We start from the raw sequence: 24,094 nt of genomic DNA, 5'->3' as shown, positions 1-24,094 counted from the left end.
TACAAGGAAAATATCTTGCGTTCATTTAAATGTATCCTCAAAGTTGGCGTTCGAGAGTCGATTGAGAACGCACCACTCGTGTAAAAGCGTAGATCTAAACAGCTGATTTGTGCTCCTTTTTATGCGTATAGTGCGTTCACAATCAAGTCTTCAACGCCTACTTTGAGGATACATTTAAATGAACGCACGATATCTTAGAAAAAAATTAAGTAATTACGTAAAATCCATACAGTGTGAAAAAAACTGCGAACTATAATGGAACTGAAACCAATACAGAAAAAATATATATTTCCAACAATTAAATGACCAATTAAATATTCAGAACTAAATTTATTTGCAATCAAAGGTAACATTGAACTGAGCCAACCAGTTACGTTCTAGAAAATAGGTATACAATGTCAGTAAAAAGTTATTTCCAAAAGATAAAATTCTTGACTTACGATGATCGTGACATTTACATAAAACCATACTGCAACATTACTTAAGTGTGTCAAAATTATCGCTAAGTGAATAAATTACGAGTTTCCGTAATCGATTTGCTTTTCTCATTTTACACATCAACGAAACAGGTAAAATCAATTTCTTCAGACGGGGAAATTTCAATGCAATTTTTAATTCAATTAATTTGGGTTACGGTATCGTATCGTATCCTTATACTTGCATTTTCCTTTACACAAAAAATCACTTTAAGTCAACTTAACACATTAGGGAACACATAAAAAGCCTAATAAAAGACAATTAATTCTAGCCACACGAAAATCCAATTAGTTCGTCCACTTAATCGAAAACATATTATTCATAATTAAGCTGACAGGATGACTGCTTTCAAATTTAATTATCACATAATTTGTCGCTTCAATATATTTGTTTAAGCATTTACGTTAAAACTAATGTTTGCAGTGGGCCACCGGTTTTATTTACTGCACATTTAACGAAAAAATATTGAATGGACTTTCACGCTATTAAAATTTTTTAAATTTAACAACAAATTCAATTTTCTAACAAAATCATTCACCACTCCCGGATAAATATGTTTCATTACATTTTTTAACAAAATACACTCCGCAACCGATAATTTATCTACTTGTTAACAACATGGGATAAAAATAATTTAATTTTTAATCCACTTAATAATCCTCGTAATTATCGGTGACCAACGATTCTTATCAATTAATATGTTCCTATCACATTGATTATAACAGTTTTTGTTAGTAATGCTATGCACTTAAAGTGAACTGTACTGATGCAGTTTCACAAAACATTGTTATGACAATAATAAACCGTCTTATAAAACTTGTATAATAATATAATTATTACACATTACCTTTACCCTCCTAGAGCCCTGTACGACTTCTGGTTGTTCAAAATTTGGAATTTTAAATTTAAAAAAAAAACACTTTTTAACGCACAAAAATAAAACGGTTTGTCACTACATGTTTGCAATCGCTACTTGGAAAAGAGATTGAGTTATGCAAAGTGAAACGGTTTTCAAACTAATTCCACAACCGTAGCGTACACTTTATTTACAAAATTATCAGTAAGGTCCAAAGGTCAGGTTTCCAAAGTCAAGTGTCCTTGCATTAGAGTGATAAATATAAAATAACGGAACTGTTCTATTTTCCAACACGACCAGGTCTTCTACGCTCTCTAAGATTATCCTTCGTGAAATGTGCCTGAATTGCTATCGTTCCAATGCGTTTATTCACGCAGCCGTGAAGTCAAAAAATACACGCACCACTTCAAAGTTAACATAATCGTACGTAACCATATCGTGAAAAAGTTACTGGAACCAGCCAACAGAAGTCGCAACATCATCTTTGTTTATATTGATTGATCTATAAAAAAAATTGTCAAGACTTGCGTAAAAGTGGTCACAGAAAGGTTAGATCTGAACGATAGGAGGCAATAACTTTAGATGGCGAAAAAGTATTTCGACCAAATCTTAAAGTAGGTTCGTCGGAAGGAAACGTACGATTTATTCCCACGCTAATTTTCATCATTTGGCGTCTTTGTTTCTTTTTTAATGATGCCGATTATAGCTGATGTAAAATTTAAACAACAAAAAACCTCGATGCATATAAATTAATTCGTCTGTTTATCACTGCCAGTAGCAGCTTTCTGGTAAATTGTTAATCCGGCTAAAATAATGCAACAAAAAATAAAATGACAGTTATTTTCATTGAATTTTGACAAGACAATATCTAGACCAAAGCTAATATGATCAACTTAGTAAATAAAAACAAAGGAAAACGTTCATTTGAGCACCGAATTTTAATAAAATCAAATATAAAAAAGTTTTTGTGTAACTTTCAGTTTAATTACATATGTATGTATTTGCTTTAAAATTACTGTTACTTGTAACTTTTAAAAAACTCATTAATAAATTATTGCCTACAATAACATAACGAAATCCACAATAAATAAATTAGGAACAATAATTTAATAAAACTCTTAAATCATAATAAAAAATATGTTTTTAAATTTAACGACCCTTCGTAATGATGAAAATGAGTAAGTGTTTACTAATCATTGAAGAACAAACCCAAAACGGTAATTATCCTTTTAAGATCACCATTATAAACTAAAGGACCAAGAACAGAACGTGTCAAGGTAGGCCATTGTACAAGTCAACGCAAAATGTATGTCACTTAATTGTCGGTTGACAGAGATTTTAATTTCGTCTTCCAGATCAGCTTACAACGATTGTAACACTGCGCTAAAAAATAGAGCTGTTTTATATCACAATTTCATAGATTTTTGTTAAAAATGTCTTGTTCCATCCAAATTGCAATCCGGATATTAGCAGTGAGTTATCAAAAAATTATTACTTTATTATAAAATTTTGTAACAGAACTGTTACGATTCTAAACACCTTTGTAACAAGCAAAAAATGTATTAAATAATATTGTGGTATTGCGCAACAACCTTAAAAGGTCACAATATTTCAAACACTCGCACAGTTAACAGTAAATTTTAGTCATTCGGTTTCCACGCACACTATAATTTTTACTAAAATTTGTGTCTTTCCTCTTGAAACGTTTGTTACGAGGAACAGAACGTCACTCAGTCAACAGTGATTATATAAAAAACTAACATTTCGGTGTTATGCTTGAATAAGCGGTAGACAACACAATTCATAAGCTTCAGAATAAAAAAACTAAACAAAAAGTAAATATTTTAAACATCGATGTAACACTATTCAAGAAGATAAATCAGAAAAAAAAAAACGTATTGAATGTTGATTTCTCACAAACCTTTGACATAAACAAACTTTTCACCAGATTTGAATAAAAGTTTAACCGTTAATAAAACTTTTTAAAGAACGAACCTGCTTTCAGGCTTAAACACTGATATATTAATTTCAATATGTTAATTAACACTACCAATCATGGAGTTATCAGTACATGATAATCAAGTAAAACAAAACTTCGATAAAGAATTTATTTGTGCGTAATGCCGATTCATTACTGCGATTATTAAAACCAAAAATGCACTACACTTATCAAAAAATTAAACTTTGTAACAGTTGCGGATTAACCGGAAGTTTCCTCAACTTCATTACAATGGGACAATTTTGTTCCGACTCTACGTTCGTTGGCGCGAAAATGAAAAAGTAAATATCGTAGCAGGAACTGACCACCCAGAGAGGAAAACTTGAGGGACTGCCAATTTGGTTATAATTAATTACACTTGCAGAAATTCATTAAGCAAATGAGTCAAAATCTGACGTAATAGGATGTGACGAAAACGACAGAAAAACATTTAAATTATGCGGTAATTTCCACCGAGAAAATATATAAAAAATTTCCTTTTCAAATATGTATACAGTTATGCAAATTGTCATTTTTCTGGATTCTCGGAGTAGTCTCCGAGAATCCTGATACTAGTGAATTGAGAATTTTGATTTTCAAAATTTTGAAATTGAGTTCTACATATAAATTAGGGGTGAAGGAAATAAGGTAGTGCATGGAAAGGGTGTCATTTTTCTATACTTACTATTAGTGACGTTGTAACTTTAAGAAAAAATTGTTTTCCCTACGAAGTGAAGTTACACAAAATGTTGGTTAACAAGTGAACTGTTTTTAGTGAACCACCTCATATAATTTTACTTTAGTGAATACACCTCGTTTAAAACTAGTTTTCGTTTAATTTTACATATCTCAAGAGAAAATTACTTTTGGATACGTTAATGTGGGGGGAGGCAATTAGTAAACACGAAACGATGACGCACCCTGTACCACCCTCTAATTTCCCCTAACCAAATTTGTATTTCTGAGATAACAGGACAACATCTGATGCGCCAGAGGAAACATTTCTTGATACGATCATCTCCTTTCTAAAATCTCTTATTTTCAGGATTTCTGAAAAAAATAATAGAAGCAAAAAGAAACCTGGTTTAAAGGTAGACTAGAAGCAGTCGTAGACAAATGAGGTAAGTCACTGCGAAACTAGATGGTCCATAATCGATTTCGAATTAGTGATGAACGTCACTGAAGGGCTTATTATTACACCATTTATTCAAACCAAATAAGGATATGACATTAAATCATTCCTTTAATGGAACATTGTTATTAATTATTCGATCAATCTGACGTAACAATATCTATTTCACGTACACTTTTCCTTGAGTGTGCGGTCAAAAAACGTTTTAATTTTTATATCCTCGACTCTTGACACAAATGTCTTCAACGAGACGAGTTTTTTTTCATCTGGAACTCGCAAAAGTAAATATAAAAACCTGTCAGTACGACGTTGTGGACGTATTTGGAAAGTTCAACTGCAACCACACCGAAAATTTTGCAACGCTATCATCATACAATAATTCTTATCATTTCCGAGGAAATATTGATCCAATACAGATTCAGAACGTTGCTCTTGAACAATATGTCTCTTGAAAAACAATATGTATCTGGTTATTATGTTACAAAGAAAATAAATAAATTTGAAAAAGCTACTAAGAGGAAAAACTAGAAACTTTGAACAATACACATCTAGGTAAACTGAGGTGATTTTAATTTTAATTTATTTCTACAACTGGTATTGCAAATCAAACGCCAGTAGTCGAGACAACTTTCTCGTTATTTATGACATATGAATGAATCAAAAACCAGAGAAGTGTAGTTTTTTCCTGGTTGCCGCTTCCTCTCGGAAGACACCTCATTTGAATTTTTGACACTGGAAGACTGATTATTGTGGCGAAAAAAACAATTTGCAAATTGTAAAAATGAATAATTAAGCGAGTGTCGTACCTTTCACTTGATTTTGCAGTGTTTATTAACCGCAGCATTGACTATTTTATTTTGTTTCGGCCGTTTATTAAATTAATGTTGTAACTGAATAATTTTAACTAGGTTCTACTAAAGTCATGTTACTAATCACATTGTAAATGAGCAAAATCGATTCCTATACTAATACGATCTTCAATTCCGTTAGCAAATGTGAAACTTACTAATGAACAATTTTTTACTTTAAACTCATATTAATTGCTTTGTAGTACATAAACCCGGTAAAAATGAACCTTAGAAATGACAGTTAGGTCAATATTTGAAATTTATAACTTCCTTGGTACGTTGGTAAACAAAAGGGGCGCTAATGCTGGTGGACTTTATTAATAGAGGGACATACTCTCATTATGAAACAACCAACAAAAAGAGGCTTAACCTTATTACGGCGCTCAGCCACAACTAATTACAATTAATCCCGCTATGATAACAACATTCTGCGATAACATTCGGTATGACTTTTGTCGCAATTTCCATTCATTTTATAAATTTCGAAAGTAGGAATGCGAGTTAAGACATGCCATTTACTTGGCAAGTGTTAGCCCTAAACTTACCAATTAAAATGCGAACTTTAACTTTTGTTGAGTTCCCCAAACCATCTCCTTCCGATTGAACATTACGAAATTACGAATCACCTGTACTTATTGTGAATCACTCGTTAAACAAGAATAGTAATGAAACCGAAGTTTGGTTATGTTGTAATAGTAGACAGTGTTCATGACTCTTGCTCTCAAATCTGTTACACTTCACTTACAAAACTTATTCGTCTTCTTGCCGTTATTTTATGCAACAAACCACCCCAATGTTTACACGTGTTACCGATTTATTTATTTAAAACATAAGTTACGTTACATTATCCACAAAACCTTGTCAAACTCCATTCTGTTCTGAGTTTTGCTTCATTCAAGCACTTTACTTTACGGTGTTGCCAACAGTTCCCACTCCCGAAATAGTAGTGAAGATAGCTGGAAATGTGTTGACACACTAATTATGTTAACAGTTTTGTGGCTACATTCGCATGTGTAGATGAGTTCAAACTAAGCAAAAATATTAAATATCAATCTTAACTTATTTCTTAAAATCTAACGTAGCCCACAGTCCCACACCCAACTAGTGATAAAAATTTGAATAAAAAATATAAATTTAATTACACAAAAATATCTAAACTGAAGGTAACTTATTAGAGTATTATTTACTTCAAAAAATAGTTACAACTGCTTTAAATTACATCATAAAATGAAACGGTGTAATAGGATGTTCAATGTTCCAATATTTCACTTGTAAAAACTAAATATGTGTGTATGTTATTTTCAAAAGAAGGTAACTTTACGTTTTCTGAATTATCAATATGTTGCCATAATCAATACATATTACATATATAAATAAATATGATAATTGATTAATTTTACATTGTCCCCAATTTAAATCTACAACTGCTTTATGAAATTCTTAACATACCAATAATGACAAATAGTATGCTACACAGAACAAAGAAAATTTGCTTTAGTAATATACAACTCGATAAACCATTTACGTTTTTAGTGCTGAAAATGCATAATGAATAAAATTCTCTTTTAACTTCTGAGATAAATATAAAACCTAATTTGATGTTTCAATGCTAGGTGCAGGGTAGCACCTTATTTTTCAACTTAAAACATGTGTAATTAAAAAACATTTCCTGTATTACATAATAAAATAAATAAGTACTGGGAAATTAATATTGATACTACTAATACACATTCAGTCTACTAATATCCTTCCTTATTTTAAATCTTGAATTAATAAACTGAATTTAATCTTGAACCATTTAAAGATAAATTACTTCCAAGTTCCAGTACTTAGTTATCTGCAAAATACACATCTACAGAATACAAGATATTTCTCAAAATTGTCATTCACATTTGACAAAATCTTTTTTATAAATTTCAATATAAACATTAATGTAATAAATACTAGGAGTAGATAAATCATTAGCAAAATATTAAACATACTTTGTGATTTTTAAATGTTTAGACTATGTGAGCCATTAATATATACAATATAATCACCTTATTATCAGTTAATTTAGTTATGGTTAAGTAATATTTAACATGAACACAACTATAATTAGTGTGTCTTTTAATCAATGGCCACTGCATAAATAATGATAATGAGTATTCATCAATTACAAATAATACATAAACACATTCTCAATGTTAAAAAAATGTAGTTTAATTACAAATTAATTGCCAGTACTAACCTAAAGTACAAAAAATAATGATCTGCTGCTTTCACACTCAGCTTTCCAGTGGTAGTTTATATGTACAAAAGAGCAAAACAAAGCAAAATAAAATAATCCTTTTTGTAATGAGCATCATCTCAGATAATGTCTGCATGCAACCCCTGCCTTCATTCAAAATCGTACTACTAGAAATAGTATTGATAATAAAATAAACCAACTAAACATATAGACCATATATCATGCTGCAGAAAGTATGTTCCCATTGAAATATTGTTCTATTTAATTATTTGTATTTTTGTTCACTCCTAAAAATAAACTAAACAAAAAAATTGACGTTTAACATGTGCAACACATGTGCAACTGGTTGCTGACCGCGACCGGTTAGCGGTTATAGTAAATTTTATGTTGTAATGTTGGCAACGTATTAATTGTTCAAAATTTAAATAACAAACGGTGAACGGTGATCGATTAAATAGAAATTTTATTAGTGAAATCAAGACAATATATACGAGGTGATCAAGAAGGACTGTTTAAGTTGGTAACACTGGATCGTATTTTAAATCGTATAACAGGAGTAACTTCCAGTTGTTGGTGGCTTGTCGTTGTTAATGCTGTACCTATATCAGATATTTGTCAAATAGACCAACAAAACATATCCAGTTGCAGTGTTATAAATAACCGAATTAAAAAAATTTCTTAATTGTACTGCCAACTTAAACAGTCCTTCTTGATCACCCGGTATTTCAAAAAGTAATTGTTTAAGGTATCTAGCGAGGTCATTATATCATAAAACAATTATTACGTGTAAGATTGGTTGCATAATACAAAGTATCAGAATTTAGTTTGTTACATTAGTTACATAAATTAAAAATGTGATAAGAAAACAAAAAGTATGAATACTTTTCTATTGTATAAGCATTTATTAAGCTTAATTCAGTAAAAATGATTGTCTTGTCTTTATTTCTAATGAATACAACCATTTGAAAAAATATATAAAAATGGTGGAGGCGCCGGAAAATACGTTCTTCTGTATTCTGTTTGAAAAGTTAAATGACATCCAGAACTTTGTTTTGTAAAATATACGATAGTGAATTTACTGAAACACTACAATCTATAAATTTCACAGACAATTGTAACAAATCGGAAATGTAGGTATATTGCGAATAGATGTTTTGATGACAAGATAATAATAACTAAAATCTACCTTTTATATATAATCTGCAATTATATAGAGTTGAAGACAAGGCTTTCTATGTATTTTTAATAACTAATAACAAATGTAAAAGTTGTCGATATTCCCAAAAATATTTTAAATTAATATTTTAATAACTGTTATTTGTTGAGTCAGTCACTGCCTTTTTGAAGCTTGCAATATCATATCTAAAGATGAGATTTGCATATCTTTATATCTGTGAATATAATGGAAGTCTCATTTGTATTTTTATTATTAAATGAGGATTTGTAGTTGTTTTGTTTAATCACATAACTGTTATAAAATTTACAAATAAATATAATAAAAACTAGCGGGTGTTTCAACCTCTGTTAATAAATTGGTGAATTATGTAATTTTAAATGTGTTTTTAAAGACAACGCATCAAAAAAATCTGATGCTGTAAGTTATCATTAGGTGGGTAACTAAGGTGTAAACTATTTAAAACGTAATAATTATGAAAATGCGGATTATTTAGGTGAGGTTTTCCAACCAGGCTCTTACTTAATAAATCTAAGGCGTAAAACAGAGTTAATCAATCACTAATGGATTTTAGGATACTTTTTAGTTTGAAAAATTATTTATTAAAAAATACAATACGTAATCTTAAAGATATTGTAATCCTATTTATCTTAAGTCAATTAAGAGTCAGTCAAAATAAGCTTATTCCACTTTCTTGCATTCCTCACGGTCAGCGTGTTCTGGCCAATCGCAAATATTACTTTGGGTGTGGAAAACTGTTCCAGGTTTGCACGAAAACTCCATGGGTTTTCCATAAACACAGCGGTAATACTAAAAATTAGGAACGTCATATTTGATTACAAATATTTGCCAAGTGCTTACTTTGTCGCAAAGCTCGTGCGGTAGGAAATCTTGTTTACATTCTCTGTGGTCGACGGATGCATCCACCTCGTTATAAGTACCTTGTGTAGACGACGATGGGAGACTGGCCGGTGTCGAGGTCGTTGAGCTGGCAGTGGATGATCTTTGAGTTGTACTACTAGTGGTGGTTCTCTCAGTTGTGGAAGTTGACTGCTCTGGAATCCATTGACCCGGTTTCGGGGTCGTTGAAGCGGGTTTGGACCCATCGGCTGAGGCAGTGCTCGGAGGTCGTGCCCATTGAGGCTATCAAAAACAACATTTTCTGTACACCTCCCAAGAATGATTTTTGCAACTTCATTGAAATTGTTTTTAAAAAAATCTTTTTACCCTGGGTGTAGTAGAAAGCATAGGTTCTGGAACCGAATAGGAGTTCATGTTTGCGTACAGAATATTGATCAATGGATTCTTGGGCCCACAGATTCCATGGAAATCGTCCATGTCAATGGCCCAGGTCATTGCACCTCCATATCCTTTCGACTTAATCCAGTCCATTTTGATCTGAACACTTTCGGGGTCTTCGTATCCCACCCACTGGTTACCTTTGTAAGCATAAGGTACTTTACCGAATTCGTCCCACTTCTTGGTCCAACCACTCTCTTTATCTAAGATTTCTGGACAGATCTGCGAGCAACTCATCAAGTTACAATCACAAATATTTGCAACTTACCTCGTAGTAAGCCAAGAAACCTGTTGCATTTGTGTACGGTCCAGGATTACCACCTCCTGCTTCTTTGTTAATATAAGTTCCAGGCTCGTAATTATTATTACTGTTACTCAAAGTGAAAGTTCTACCGTAGAACGGAATACCAACAACGAGTTTTTTAGGAGAACAACCATAATCTACCCACAATTGCAATCCATCATTCTGGAAATTTTTCAAACTCAGCCAGGATCATATTTTAGTCAAAAATACATACAACATTTAGTTTCTCGTAAGCCCATTGATCGTGGGGCCTCTTGTAAAGTGGACTGTGTGAGTCGGCAAATCCAGCCCAGTTTCCACGCAAATCATAAGACATTACATGAATCGCATCTAACAATCTTTGCCAAAATTAGAACCGTTACTCCAAATTAAAATGTAATCTTAGTACTTACTCGCATAATTCTGGAACGTGATATCCTTCCTGCAGTCTGAATTTCGCAATAGGAACCGCCATGGTGATCTCCCAACCCTTTCCTTCTTTATCGAAAGCTCGCCGAAGCTCTTCCACAAAGTAGAAGAACTTGTCTTTATCGCTAAAACTGCCGCCACGATCGGCCGCTCCAGGATACTCCCAGTCCAGATCAAACCCGTCAAATTCGTACTGATTCATAAAATCTAATTTCTTTTTAGTAAAAAAAGTACAACGATAAGTTTGTACAAGACTTACTAACAACGTGACTGATGAACGAATCTCTTCTAGATTTTTCTGCGACCATGGCTGAATATTTAGCACCACCCTCAGCCCAGCCACCAACAGCGATCTGGAACTTCACCTTTGGATGGTCTTTTTTCAGGTTAGTGAAATTTTGGAATCCGTGTTTATCAACGTCTAACTGAAAGAACACGATGGAGAGATCATAAGTTTGAAATTTCAACTTACCTCGGGATCTATAACAAGAACACTCCAGTCAGCATCTTGCACCCCAATGAAGGAGTAGACTATGTGAGTGCACAAATCCACTGGAAGATCTTCTTGGGCGTACCTTCCAATCCCAGGACGGTAAATAGCCCAGTTGCTGAAGTAGCAAACGATTCTAGCTGGAGATGCATCTGAAAAGTTAAAATAAATTGTTTTAAAATAAAAACGAAAGAAATTCTTCTAGATACTGAAGCAATCTTATTTTGCTACTTTGTTATTTTTTAATGTACTCACCGATAGCTTGGTGCAGTAAGAATATTGTCGTTAAACAAAGTAACAGTCTCATTTTGTCGCAATTGTTAAATTTGTACTGAGTCTACGGTTGACTAAGTACGGACTCGCTTGAATAAATGTTAGTCCTGACGCTCCCTCAACTTTTATATACGGTAGATCTTGATCGTTTTTTATGTGTCATCGACCAAGAGACAGCAAACATCTTTCGGAATCATAAAACCGTACTCACACTCTTCGTTTTTATTTGTTTGTACGCATGTTAATGACAACCCCCCCACGGTGGATACATTAAAGCTCTCGGCCAAATCGGCGCACATTCAAATAAAAATTCCTCTCTGACTGATCGCCTTTTTGGTATGATTGCATTAAGATTTTTCGATAACGGAAGACTAAATTGTCCGTCACACTAATGTGTATTCTACGGACATAAAACCTTCTGTAAACCACTAGACCTTATACTGATCGCTTCAAATCATCCTTTGATGTGTGGCGAATAACTTATTGCTTCCTATCCAGCGTTAAACAATAAAAAATAAACATATGCAATTTATACACTGTTTGGTCGCCTTGACCGTGATCAAATTTTACGGAGATCAGTGACCCAAGGATAGTACAGTAGTGTATCAATCTCTTAAACTGGTTTATATTTGTTCTCGAAGCTTAAATGGATTGGATAAAGAAGGGGAGATGTTAATTAATTCAGATAAATTGTATTTCAACAATCTTATGACTTAACAGTAAATTACCGTTTAGCTTCCCAGGGAGTACTTAATTGGAAAGTTTTTTAGGGCTGCCCACAATCAGCTCGACAATCAGTTAGTTATTCACGGTAAAAGGTCTTTTTTTATTTACCCTTGTACATATTTTTAAATATCTTGGAAATGGTTCCTTGACCTATTAACTAATGTGCGGTTTGCCAAAAAAAAATCATCACGGCAACATATTCACCACAGAATTAAAAGTTTATTGACTTTTGAAGACAACAATAAATCGTTTTTTTTATTTTAGACACGTCTCTTTTTTGCTAGTGGGATGTGGAGTTATGCATAATGTATGTGTTAGGATTATATTGCACATTTCTTTATAATTGCGCACATTCTCCTTTATTAATTGAACATACGATACAAACCACGTTCGAATATATCTTTTATTTGTTCTCTTTTGGTGCAAGTTGGATAGTCAAGTCAGAGCAATATATTGGCTTTGTGGCGTTTTTGAATATTACTCTACTCTTAAATTCCCCTTCTAGTAACATCTGCACATTTAATTTGTTCATATCTAAGTATATGTTCTTTGCCGAATAATTTCCCTGTAAAATGTATACATATTTTGAAAATATTAAATCCTAAATTCCTACGAGATATTTTGCAAAATTACGCACCTTCCTAATAGGACAAACTCCAGGTTCCATCCCTATTTGACTTTGAAAATCAATCCATAAATTGCCAACATATTTTGTTAAGCTGGTACAAGCTTCAGCATCGTTGATAACAAAAGAGTTCACTTGACTTTTACGCTTGTCGATTCTCGAAGATTTTACATATAACTAAAATTAGTATAAAAAAACAAACACAGCATTAACTTTAGTTTTTAAATATTTTTAATATGTAGCAATTAACTGAAACTAGTATTACCAGTCGATGTAGTAGTAAGTACATATGCACTTACTGTAACATTTTCATTTACGTCCATCGGTAAAGACAAAAATCCATCAAAGAGCTGAGTTGTTTTATTAAACATTTTTGTTTTGATCACGAGCTGCATTGGAAGATTGGAATATTCTGAGCACGGATTAACACTTAAAAGCTTCAACTGAGCTGGTCCTACAATCTTTGAAATTTTACATATTTATAGAATAAATTAAAAAAAAGAATCTATTTTTTTATTTTTAACACAAAAGCTACACTTGAAGTACAAATACTTGTCTCAAAACAACTTCGAAATATTAATTTTCTTATGAATTAAATAATGAAAAAACTTGTGCAACTTACGAAGTAGCGTGCAAGGGCCAATCCAAGAAATAAAAAGAAAAATGATGCTTTCAGAATCATTTTGCAGTGTCATCTAAATCTATCGTTTTGTTCATTTTTATTTATATAGATTTATATCATCAGATTTGCGTGATAATGAAATATAGAAATTTTAATAGCATTATAAACACCAAGCATTATACACTAAGCAGAAAATTTGAACTTTCGTTCTTCAAGCTAGGTTGTTATTTTAAAAGCCTTATTTATTTAGAATAAATATTCCAAAATATGAGAGAAATATGCATGCCCGGAATGATGATTATTTGCTGTTACGTTGTTGCACAACAGAATTCAAATTAACATAAAAACTAAATATTTACGATAATAATCCAAAACAAATGTGACTACATTTCTTAAATAAAGCATTTTTGAGTAGATTTTGTCCAGTTTAAAAATATGGAGATTTAGTAACGGTTTTGACTAAAATTTTTTTACTATCTTACCTAATAACGATTGTGCAACTCATTAAAAGGAGAAAGATTCTATTAAATTAGCATTTTAAAATATACAGAAAGATTACAGTAATATTGCATTTCTAACAGAATTTATCAAATATTTTTATTGAATCTTTTTCTTTGACAAATAAAAAATAAATGTTTATCATTTATAAATATAAAACCTAAAAACTACTATCCATACAAAGTTGACATAATTACTTAATTTTTTTCGAGCAGTATAATTCTATTTCATTGTCCTTTATTACTTCATAATTTCCACTATTATATTTCTATTACACGAACATTATATTGTTCGCATTTGTTACATATTCATAGTGCAGCAGTACTTTTATTTAAATAAATGTATTTAAAAAAAAACTGCATTTGTATGCAGAAATAACTGTATAATTAAATTTGTAGAATTAAACTTATTTATTTCCTTTTAGTTGTTATTGCAGTTTGTGAAAGTTCTCTTTTTATAACTAAACATTTGTTTTCTCTTCTTGGTGTACTTCCACAGTAATGCATATTTTCACTCAAATGTAAACAGACCACAAATAAAGAGTTAAATTTTGGTAATTCTTATTTATTTTTTTATTGAATTAAGCGGTTTCGTTTTTCTAAATTATGTACGTACGTATCTATTTAACCAGGACATTTTAGAAATCCCTCTTTTTTCAGTTTTTTACCTCAAACAAATTAAAATGTTCTTAACGGGACTTCTATGATATGTTCATTTATAATTCTTATTTTCATATTAAATCCTTCTTTTTGTTTTTTATTTACGCCATGGGATGTAGAGATTTAATTTTTAACTAAAATGCTGCGTTAATTTTAAATTAAAAATTACATTGACATTGACAAAATTTGAATTATAAATAGTAAAATTGATATTTTCAATAAAATATTTTAAATGTATTGTAAAACAAAAAAAATGTATTATTATTATGTAGGTAGGTACTTCATGCATTACCTAATAAATTATTTTAAATGATTTAAAAAAAATATTACTATTGGCCAGCGAATAAATATCATAAACTGACTTCTATTAACATTTTTCATATCTTAATCAATCATTTTAAAGATTATTGTCAAAAATAAAAAAAAAATTGTTGAATATAATAAATAGACTATGTACCTAAATGAAGTACAACCAAGAGAATATGTAGGTACTTAATTTGTGAGTATCTACTTAGAAGTCTCATTCGAAACGTTGCTTTTTTGTTAAACAATATAATTTTGAATCACCATGTAACACGTATCGTGCGATCCATTTAATTTGTTATTAAAGTTGATGCTGGAACTGTCAAGGCATAACTATCGCGACAAACGTCGTTAAGAGAAAAATTACAATGGTAATGTTTATTTTATTAAATACTGTTACAACATACGCTGAAAATATTCACCATTTTGTTCTAAGCATAAACGGGCCCTTCGTTTAAGTCCACTGATAGTATTTTGATGGCATTTTGTAACATGATTTGATCGGAACTTTAAATGCCACAAATAAGTGTATCGACTCAAAAAGACCTACGCCTTCAGATTCAGCGCCAACTTTAATAACAAATTCAATGGATCGCTCGATATAATGAATGAATATGTATTTCAATATAATTTTTTCTTTCGATATTATATCTTATTGAACTTTCTCACGTACAAAGCGTCGTTTGGACGTAGCTTTTTTTAGTTATTTCGTTATTGTCGTTTTGACAGTGTATATGCACATAAAATTATCGATTTAAATATTTTCCTTATCTTGTAATTGCACAAATTTGTATATTCAATATATCCAGTATGACACATTTTCTACAAAAATTGTGAATAGAAAAGAAAATTGTTTTCAGTTCGTTTTTCGCGCCAATTCTCAACAATGCGTTATGTCCAAATACGTTGGTGTGTTGCGCGCTTGCGCAGACGTTGCGGTGCGGTACGTTTCTGCATGTTACCGCGATTGTTCTAACATGGCCGCATGTTAGTTGCTGATTTTCTTTATTGTTTGCCAACGTATTAAAAAGATTTAGTAGTGGTGTTTGGTTAGAGAATTGAACTTAATATAAACATTAGACTGCCCCTTAAATGCTCAACGTATAATTGCAGTGTGCCAGGCTAAAAATTATTACTGATACGTCATTACCGGTCTCCTATTCAACTCCTCCCTTTCATCTGACAAATAAACCGAAATTACTCTAAATATAATGCTGCAAGAACATCATCACATGTCACAAAACGGAATGCAGAGAAACGCCAGGTAAAGCGTTGCCACTCACCATCCCCAACGCAACACTTTCATTGAGGACTGATGCATTTTTTTCCACACAGGATGGGAATGCAACAAATGGGGCCACCTCCAAATCACAGGAGTCAACCAATGCTCATGAGCATCCAACCTCCTGTACCTGCCAGTCATGCAGGTATAGTTTTTTTTGCAAATTAAAAAGAAAAATGGTTTCAATAGTTGAATTTTAGGTGTTCTCGTTTCAATGCCACCTGGACCCACTCTCATTTCAACCCCTTCAATACCACAACAGACTCAACCCAAAAATAACGTACAGCAAGGTAAGACTAACGTTTTTTTTTTTTTAATTTGGTGTAGTTTTGTTGTCATATTTAAAGGATTTGGAGAAATAGGTTAAATAAATGCAATGAAAACAAACTAAAAATGACATTTGAATGGTTTTATTTAGGTATCACAAATTGGTTATCAGTTTGGTTTTTAAAAACCTTCCACCAATCATTTCATAATTTTAAAGGGGCTGTAAAATTTGAATTGAACATTATTTTTTAATTATTTTATTTTCAAATTAAGTGTTTTAATTCTACCTTTTTGCATATATAGGCTGTCCCAAAATTGGCGCACTAACTACTTACTACTTTATTGAGGATGTTTAAATGTACATGAAAAAAATATGTAAAACATTTTTCAGACAAAAAAAATCAATAATTGCAATTAACGGTAATACAATGTAAACAAAGATATACTCATACATCATTACCTTACAATGTTGCCGTAGTAGATTTAAGATAAGACATTTTTGTGCCGTTTACGGTAATCTCTTCTACACCGTTAGTGCGCCATTTTGGGACACCTGTATATGTAGTTCTTAAGTTATCCACTACACTGTATATTCACATTTGTCTGCTGAATTTTTTTTATTGTCCCTGTGGGTAATTTTATGAAAAAAAAAAATATATAATGAATGAATGAAAGTTTGCTCCACCACACAGACAAAAAATTCCAAAAAATAATGTAAACGATTGGTGTGATGAGGAAAATACAATTTTTATTACTTTTTTTAAACTGAAAACAGTAAAACATATTTTCGCGTGATGCAGACGCTATGCAACAAGGACGTTTTATATTAATGTAGGCATAAACAGAAAATAATTTTTGACTTCTCATGTTCAGATAGAACAGCCTGTATATTTGTTTTTATTATATATCAATTAAAAATACATAATACTAGTGAAAATAAAAAGAATTCGTGGCTTCCCAAAAGAATAAATCAAAAGCAAAATACATATTTCGATTTGAATAAAAGAGAAACCAAAATTTTTTAAAACTGTTGCATGATATTAAAATATTTGAAAGTTGTTTTTGGTAATACAATATGTATTTTTACTATGCAGACTGAATGTTTTTCATTAACATGCATTAGGATTAGACAATTTAATTAATTGCTTAGACAAGCAACAGATATAACGGTAAAACGTATATTAGGCCACAGTAGAAAATAACAAAAGAAACAATACTTTTACTTTTTAGGACCTGGTTTATGCAATATTTTTTGAAAATAAAGTTTTTACAATACCGTAGTATTTTTAATAAATATTTTGTTTCCTGGCTTCGAATTGTACGTGATGGGATGTGGTATTTTTAGTTTATCACTACGAAAGCGCAGCAGGGCCAGAAACGGAACAACCTCAACATAACACTGACACGCAACAGCACCAAACAGGTCCGAACACTAGTACTTCGTCTGCATCGCCCAGTAGTACTTTGGCAAACATAAAAGAAAAAACACCAATGTGCTTGGTCAATGAATTGGCAAGGTACAATAAAATACAACACCAGTATCAGCTGACAGAGGAAACTGGACCAGCTCACAAAAAAGTATTCACGGTCACATTGAAACTGGGTAACGAAGAATACAAATCCGAAGGTCCGAGTATCAAAAAAGCCCAACATTCTGCAGCTGCACAGTCGCTTGCCAAGACCGAATTCAAGCATCCACCCTCTAAAACTATCAGAAATCGGCCTGGCACCAGAGCTACCAATCCTGGTGTGATGACCCCAACAGTCGAATTAAATGCTCTCGCAATGAAACGCGGCGAAAGACCAGTTTATATCGTCGAAAATCCGCCGCCACATCATTCACAGGTTAAGATTATGTCATTATTCAAGTTATTTAATTCTCGAATTAAAAGAATGTGCATGGAAATAAAAACTCACGTAAATAGAACACTAATTTCGCCGAAACTTTAAAAATGTATACTATATTTCTAACTCTAATCAAAAGTCGAAAGAAAATCTCAATATTTTCCAGAAAGATTGAATAATAGAATAAAATGCAATTTGTTTTTGGCAAAGCAAAATCTGAAAAGAAATATTTACAGAAACAGGAATTTTAAATTTTGATGAAGTAATATCTTCCAATAACAAAAAAAAACCCGCGTTGAATAACTAAAAGTCTAATTTTGTGTATTACATATTAGGGGAAAATAAATCACAAAAAAAAAATTTAAACTAAGTAAACACGTGCACGTGTCTCGTTCATTACTTTCTTTATTAAATTTGTTAAAAAAAAATTTGTTTACTTTAATCCTTGTAGCACAAATAATGAATTTGTTCAAGTTTTAGCAAACGTGCAGAATTTTACGTAACACGATTCTAGACTTTTTTTAACGCGACTTATTCTAAATTGAAAAATTTTAAACATTTTTAACTGAAAAGTTTCACAACACGTTTTAATATACATTAATAATAATAATTACAATCAATTGGCTCCGATTATAACGAATATCAGGGGACTACAAGAATTGGTTCGTTATTTCCGAAATTCTTAATCAACGAATCACAAAAAAACAACAAGCATCTAATAAGTGACAACCGAGATAACAAGAAGCTTGTTTATGGATGTAATGAAACGCATTTTTTGTGGAATATCCAAAATTAGAATTTTTTGACCAACAATGCTATCGCGCGAAAAATAGTATGGTACTGCATATAATTTTTTATCGTCATGTAACAAACGTTATACATTTTATTTTGCTCTCTTAAACTTCCTTTCATTGAATGGGTCTCCTAGGGAGACAATAAAAGTTCTAATATGATTTTATAAAGTAGAACATCCCAGTATATTTGTATATTTTTGAAATATCGATTTCAACATACCTAATCATATATGTATTACGCTTATCATTCTAATTAATTTTTAATTCATAAGTTATTGTTAGGTATATTTAAATACTTGGTGTTTAGCCAGTGAAATCATTTTTTAACGTTCTGATAGTGAAATTTAATTAGAAAATATTTTACTGAGGTGCTCATTTTATTTTTCTTTTTTAAATTTTATCTGGGATAATTATTTCACTGGGTATTCTAATTTGTTAGTTGGAAACTTAGGAACGGCATACTTTTCTCCATATTAATTTGAGGTTATTTCGTCAGGGTTACATAAATCAGACTGGTTACTACCCCCGTCAAAACATATACGGGGCCCAAAATCAGCCAAGATACGGCTACGACACACGTCGAAACATGAGACCACACTATCCTTACCACGAAAACCGCTATTACGGCCAATATAGACCAACAGGTCCACACAATCCGGGAGATCCTTACACTGTCAGGTTAAGGGTGGGTGACAGGGAGTACCCGGGTGTGGGCTACACAGTCCAGGCCGCTCGCCACGATGCGGCAGCTAAAGCCATCGATGACATAAAAGCGATGGGAGATTGTAGCGAGCAAGCAGGTACTCCGGAGAGTGGTAAGACACCGACCGTCGCTAGTCTAGTAAAATACTGTACTTGTTCTGAAGTAGCCACACAAGAGAGCCCCGGAGCAACCGACATAAACACCGAACTGAAATCTCCCATTTCTCTCGTACACGAAATCGCTCTGAAAAGAAATCTCAACGTTACATTCGATGTTCTTAGCGAAAAGGGTCCACCACACATGAAGGTATTCGTAACTCAGTGCCGCGTAGGCAATTTTGTTGCAGAGGGAGAAGGTAATGGTAAGAAAATATCCAAGAAACGCGCAGCTGAAAAAATGTTGGAGGAACTGGCCAAATTACCACCGTTACCCAATATGCACAGTATGGTTCATCTCAAGCGAAAGAGGGTCACCAACAAGAAGAAAACCAGAAACTTGATCAAAGTTAATATGGATAAGTCGAGCGAGTTCACCGAAGAGATCAATCCTATTTCGCGCCTAATTCAGATACAACAGGCCAACAAAGAGAGAGAACCTGTCTATACCGTGAGTATTCTGCGGCAGATATCGTCAAAAGTTGATCTGAGGCTCGGGGACATTAATAATTGTGTATACGCAAATACACACTAGTCAACGTAGATATTTTTCAAAAAAAATCCTCGATTATAAAACCAACAGTAACATTGCTGAATTACTCGTTAATATTATATTTTGTTTAGATGAATCCTTTGGGTGATTATTGCTGAAACCGAATCATTATATCGTCGAGGGTTGTAGCAGAACAGTTTGACAATACATATTTAAATTATGATCTCTCAGTTGGCTTGTTTTATTTTTAAATTCTTGGTAGTATTTATCGCGGCATTTGTTATGTTGAAGTTGAACATTTTTGCCAGGTTTTGGAAGAGCGTGGAGCTCCTCGCCGTCGCGAATTCGTGATAGAAGCATCTGCTAACGGTCATTCTTGTACAGGAGTCGGTCCTAATAAAAAAGTGGCAAAACGCAACGCCGCAGAGGCTCTACTGAATCAATTAGGCTACGGAAACCCGCCCTCTAATCCGAAACCGGTACTAAAAACTGAAAAGGAAACAGAAATCGGGGACAAAACTCGCAAAGTGACTTTCGTCGAAGAGAAAACCGAGACGACACCTTCGGTCGGAGGAAGTGGTGGGAGACAGTTGGTCCCAGGTATTTTGCTGGTAGGAGACCAATCCACCAACTTCCAACAAGTAAGTTCTCGAATCGCTTTCCACACTTGACACCACGTTCGAATGGGTTCCAGAACAAGCCGAAGGAAAACGTAATGAATAATAACTCCAATTCGTGTGCAGATAACAAGAAGACAGGACAGGCTCAGTTGAAAAGTCCTCCTCAGCCGATTCAAGGTGTTCGTTCTAAAGATCAGTTGATGTACTTGGCGCAACTGATGAACATCCAAGTTCAGTTCTCTGATTTTCCCAAGGCTAATCACGAGATGTATTTAACTCTGGTGTCTCTAAGCACCAATCCTCCACAGGTTTGTCATGGCGAAGGCCCCACCACTGAGGCCTCTCATGAGAAAGCTGCGTTAGAAGCACTCAAAGTTTTGTCAGAGCTGGGTTTGGACATAGTTGGCCCCAATAAAGAAGGCGGTAATGAAATGTACGTCGCGTTCGTTGTTCGCACGCTAGCGTGCAATTAATGATACCTCACGAACTCCCGTCGCGGTCGCCAGATGGACTAGTAAAAATAACTTCAATTTTGTGTGCAGATTGATTTTTTTGGGGGGAAGTATGTCGTAGAGAAATTGGTTGGTTTCACGCTAGCGTGTGCTCCAAAAGAATTGTCAGTGTTAACGGTGCAACTGTTACAGTACCACTTCCCAAGGGTCTTCCAAGGTTGGAATCCAAAATGGAGTCAAGAAGTAAACGTTAACTGTGAACTCTAGCATAGCCTGCATCAATGAAAAAATTTTAAGATTAGACTGTTGAAAACCAAAATACAAAAATCTCATATTTAATAATTGTATTTTCATTGATGCAGACATGTATCTGTAAGAGTTCCATGTGGCCATGTCAAATATGCATATTAATAACTAAGAATTATTGGTTCGTTTTATGTGATTTCATTAACATATGATGTTATATGAAATGATTTCATGTATCTGTGTAATTCTGGTTATTGCTTGCACTGTTTGTAAATCAGTGCGATCCCGTTTCGTTTTCAAGGGCAGAAAACGAACTTGGGAACACAGTAGTTCAGAATTGATTTCAACAAAAAAAATTTGTTAATTAATATATTATTTAAGTTAAGTATGACAAGTTTTAAGTAACTCTTAAATATATTGAGGAAAGTGCTGTTTGCTATTCTTTAGACGCAATACAATTCTGATCTGCTGGTATTTCATTTGTTGTAGATTGATTTCATTATTCCAGGAGACTTGAGGAACAACCTACATCTCATCAGTAACAATTTTTTAAATTTGTTTCGTAAATTTCGTCGTTTTTTAACGTTTTAGTACTCACAATTCGACTTAAAATTTTTAGTTGTCATTGTTCAACTTACACATGTAAGTTAAAAATTAACTGTATTCATTGTAGGCCATTTGAATATTGTATTTGACTCCATTGAATTTGAAATCAATAAACATTATTAAGCAAACCAAGTGTTTATTTAAAAAAAAAATTACATCTTAAAATTTGAAATTTTTTAACACCAATTTTCAACTATCAGTAGATAGCAACTGTGGAAACTACCAAAGTCTAGTTGAGAACCCACCTGGGGGCACACGGACACGGTCGCCTATTTGGGCAGTTTCATTTCCATTGTCAGTCTTATCACCTTTCAGTTCTTGAGTTTTAACTACTGGTTTTTCATTATCAATTTTTTCCACAAAAATATTTTTAATGGTGGATGCTGGTATGTTCTTTTTAGGAGTGGGTTTGGCCGGTTCTGCTGCTCCAAAAATATTGTCATGCGTCTGTCCTCGAGTTTCTGATCCGTTTTTGCGGCCACCGTGTTCCGGCAAGCCGATGTAGAAATTTGTTGAACTCATGTTGACCTACAACCAATACACTCACCAAAATTGAACTGTTTATGACAGAAAACTTACTTTTAAATATATCACAGTTTTGGTTACAGCCCTGGTGCAGTCTTCGGAATATTTGGAACGATTACTTTTTACTATTAGAGGAACAGTTGCACGACTGAAATAACGACCACGCTTTTCTGATAACTTTTTTAACTATTTGAAATTCATAAAAGATCATTCAGAGCGCTTGCGCAATTTGAAAAACTCGTTTGCGCATGTCACACCACCTTAGTAATGTTGGTTGTATAACATTTATAAAATGCCGGTACATTTGTTGCATTTACATTTTATAATTTTAGGAAGAATTGAAGAAACAACATTAATAAACTCTAAAATAATTGTCACATACAAAATTTGCATTCATATTTTTTGCAAGAATGTTTACAAAAATTAAATCCCAATGTGTGTTGCTGGTTGCATACCCTTTTATATTCATACATAAATATAGTAGTTGCTCAGTACTAAAAACTAAAACATAAATAATAACGCTTGTTTGTTTATATTAATGTCATTTAAGCCTTTATTATAAATTTATATATTCACGAATTGTATCAATTAAGAATTACGTAGGTATTCAAATCTTAGCGGACTGAATTAAAAATGAACAATAAATTGGGTTTCATTTTTTCATATTTATAATTTTATTTTGATAAATATGCCAAACCCCCTAATATTTGAGTAGTTGGTTAATGGCTTAAAGAAAAATCGTGAAACATTAATACTTGCTGAAATAACGTTTGTGTTATTACTTGATGATTTAAAAATCGTAGTGAGTAAAAGGTAATAAAATCCAAACAATCTTACTCAACAGTAATAAAAATTAGTATTGGAGTTAATAATAATGGAAACGAATCGAGAAATGAAAAAAAGTGTTTTGGGATTAGTTAAAGGATGGCATGTGTTATTGTTAAGTATAACGGTATAATTTCAAATCGACTATTAAAAGAAAAACATTTTGTGTATCATTATGAAAAATAAAGAGATATGAACGCATAGTTTAATTGATGTGGAAATTTTTAAACCAGATGGTGGCCTCAAGCAGAACGTATGTACCAGTGAATTCTGTTTACGAAAATTTAATTATGGATTTATTCGAGCCTGAAATCAAGCCCGTCAACAAACATTACGGGTTGTGTTTTCTTATATGCCAATGCGTAAACACCACAAATCT

The 24,094-nt window shown here is 32.6% G+C and overlaps 4 protein-coding genes and 1 long non-coding RNA gene across 7 annotated transcripts in view; 1 reads left to right on the top strand and 4 right to left on the bottom strand.

Moving 5' to 3' along the window:
* The window catches only part of klar (klarsicht), a 65,105-nt gene extending 58,883 nt beyond the window's left edge, over window positions 1-6,222 (bottom strand). The window contains exon 1 of one of the 2 annotated variants that reach the window (XM_069061601.1): window positions 5,837-6,222. The gene's annotated coding sequence lies outside the window, so the exon portion shown is untranslated. Of the gene's footprint in view, window positions 1-1,324; window positions 1,428-5,836 lie in introns of those variants that run through there. The other variant, XM_069061603.1, reaches the window with a different exon arrangement.
* A 3,052-nt stretch (window positions 6,223-9,274) lies between these two features.
* Cht5 (Chitinase 5) lies at window positions 9,275-11,652 on the bottom strand. Its single transcript, XM_069060637.1, has 9 exons — window positions 11,452-11,652; window positions 11,179-11,348; window positions 10,966-11,131; window positions 10,691-10,913; window positions 10,513-10,636; window positions 10,263-10,460; window positions 9,923-10,216; window positions 9,557-9,838; window positions 9,275-9,505 (listed from the first exon to the last, which is right to left on the bottom strand). The coding sequence occupies exons 1-9, from the start codon at window positions 11,501-11,503 to the stop codon at window positions 9,377-9,379; spliced, it is 1,638 nt and encodes a 545-aa protein (XP_068916738.1). The 5' UTR covers window positions 11,504-11,652; the 3' UTR covers window positions 9,275-9,376.
* A 149-nt stretch (window positions 11,653-11,801) lies between these two features.
* On the bottom strand, window positions 11,802-13,502 carry LOC138140099 (uncharacterized). Its single transcript, XM_069060804.1, has 4 exons — window positions 13,443-13,502; window positions 13,120-13,281; window positions 12,833-12,997; window positions 11,802-12,760 (listed from the first exon to the last, which is right to left on the bottom strand). The coding sequence occupies exons 1-4, from the start codon at window positions 13,500-13,502 to the stop codon at window positions 12,599-12,601; spliced, it is 549 nt and encodes a 182-aa protein (XP_068916905.1). The 3' UTR covers window positions 11,802-12,598.
* Window positions 13,503-15,834: 2,332 nt separating this feature from the next.
* On the top strand, window positions 15,835-22,493 carry stau (double-stranded RNA-binding protein Staufen). Of its 2 annotated transcripts, none has more exons than XM_069060115.1 (9): window positions 15,835-16,166; window positions 16,238-16,329; window positions 16,385-16,474; window positions 17,797-18,296; window positions 19,587-19,905; window positions 19,960-20,399; window positions 20,750-21,082; window positions 21,136-21,494; window positions 21,706-22,493. In XM_069060115.1, the coding sequence occupies exons 1-9, from the start codon at window positions 16,114-16,116 to the stop codon at window positions 21,758-21,760; spliced, it is 2,241 nt and encodes a 746-aa protein (XP_068916216.1). In that variant the 5' UTR covers window positions 15,835-16,113; the 3' UTR covers window positions 21,761-22,493. The 2 variants fall into 2 exon arrangements, with proteins under 2 accessions (XP_068916216.1, XP_068916215.1); XM_069060114.1 differs by having other exon boundaries at window positions 19,957-20,399.
* Window positions 22,494-22,504: 11 nt separating this feature from the next.
* On the bottom strand, window positions 22,505-23,125 carry LOC138139703 (uncharacterized). Its single transcript, XR_011162352.1, has 2 exons — window positions 22,945-23,125; window positions 22,505-22,893 (listed from the first exon to the last, which is right to left on the bottom strand). It is a non-coding gene; the product is annotated as an uncharacterized lncRNA (long non-coding RNA).
* Between the last annotated feature and the right edge of the window lie 969 nt (window positions 23,126-24,094).

The sequence above is a fragment of the Tenebrio molitor genome, chromosome X (genome assembly GCF_963966145.1).
Source record: "Tenebrio molitor chromosome X, icTenMoli1.1, whole genome shotgun sequence".
NCBI classification, from domain to species: Eukaryota; Metazoa; Arthropoda; class Insecta; order Coleoptera; family Tenebrionidae; genus Tenebrio; species Tenebrio molitor.
This window is presented reverse-complemented; position numbering and strand designations above follow the sequence as displayed.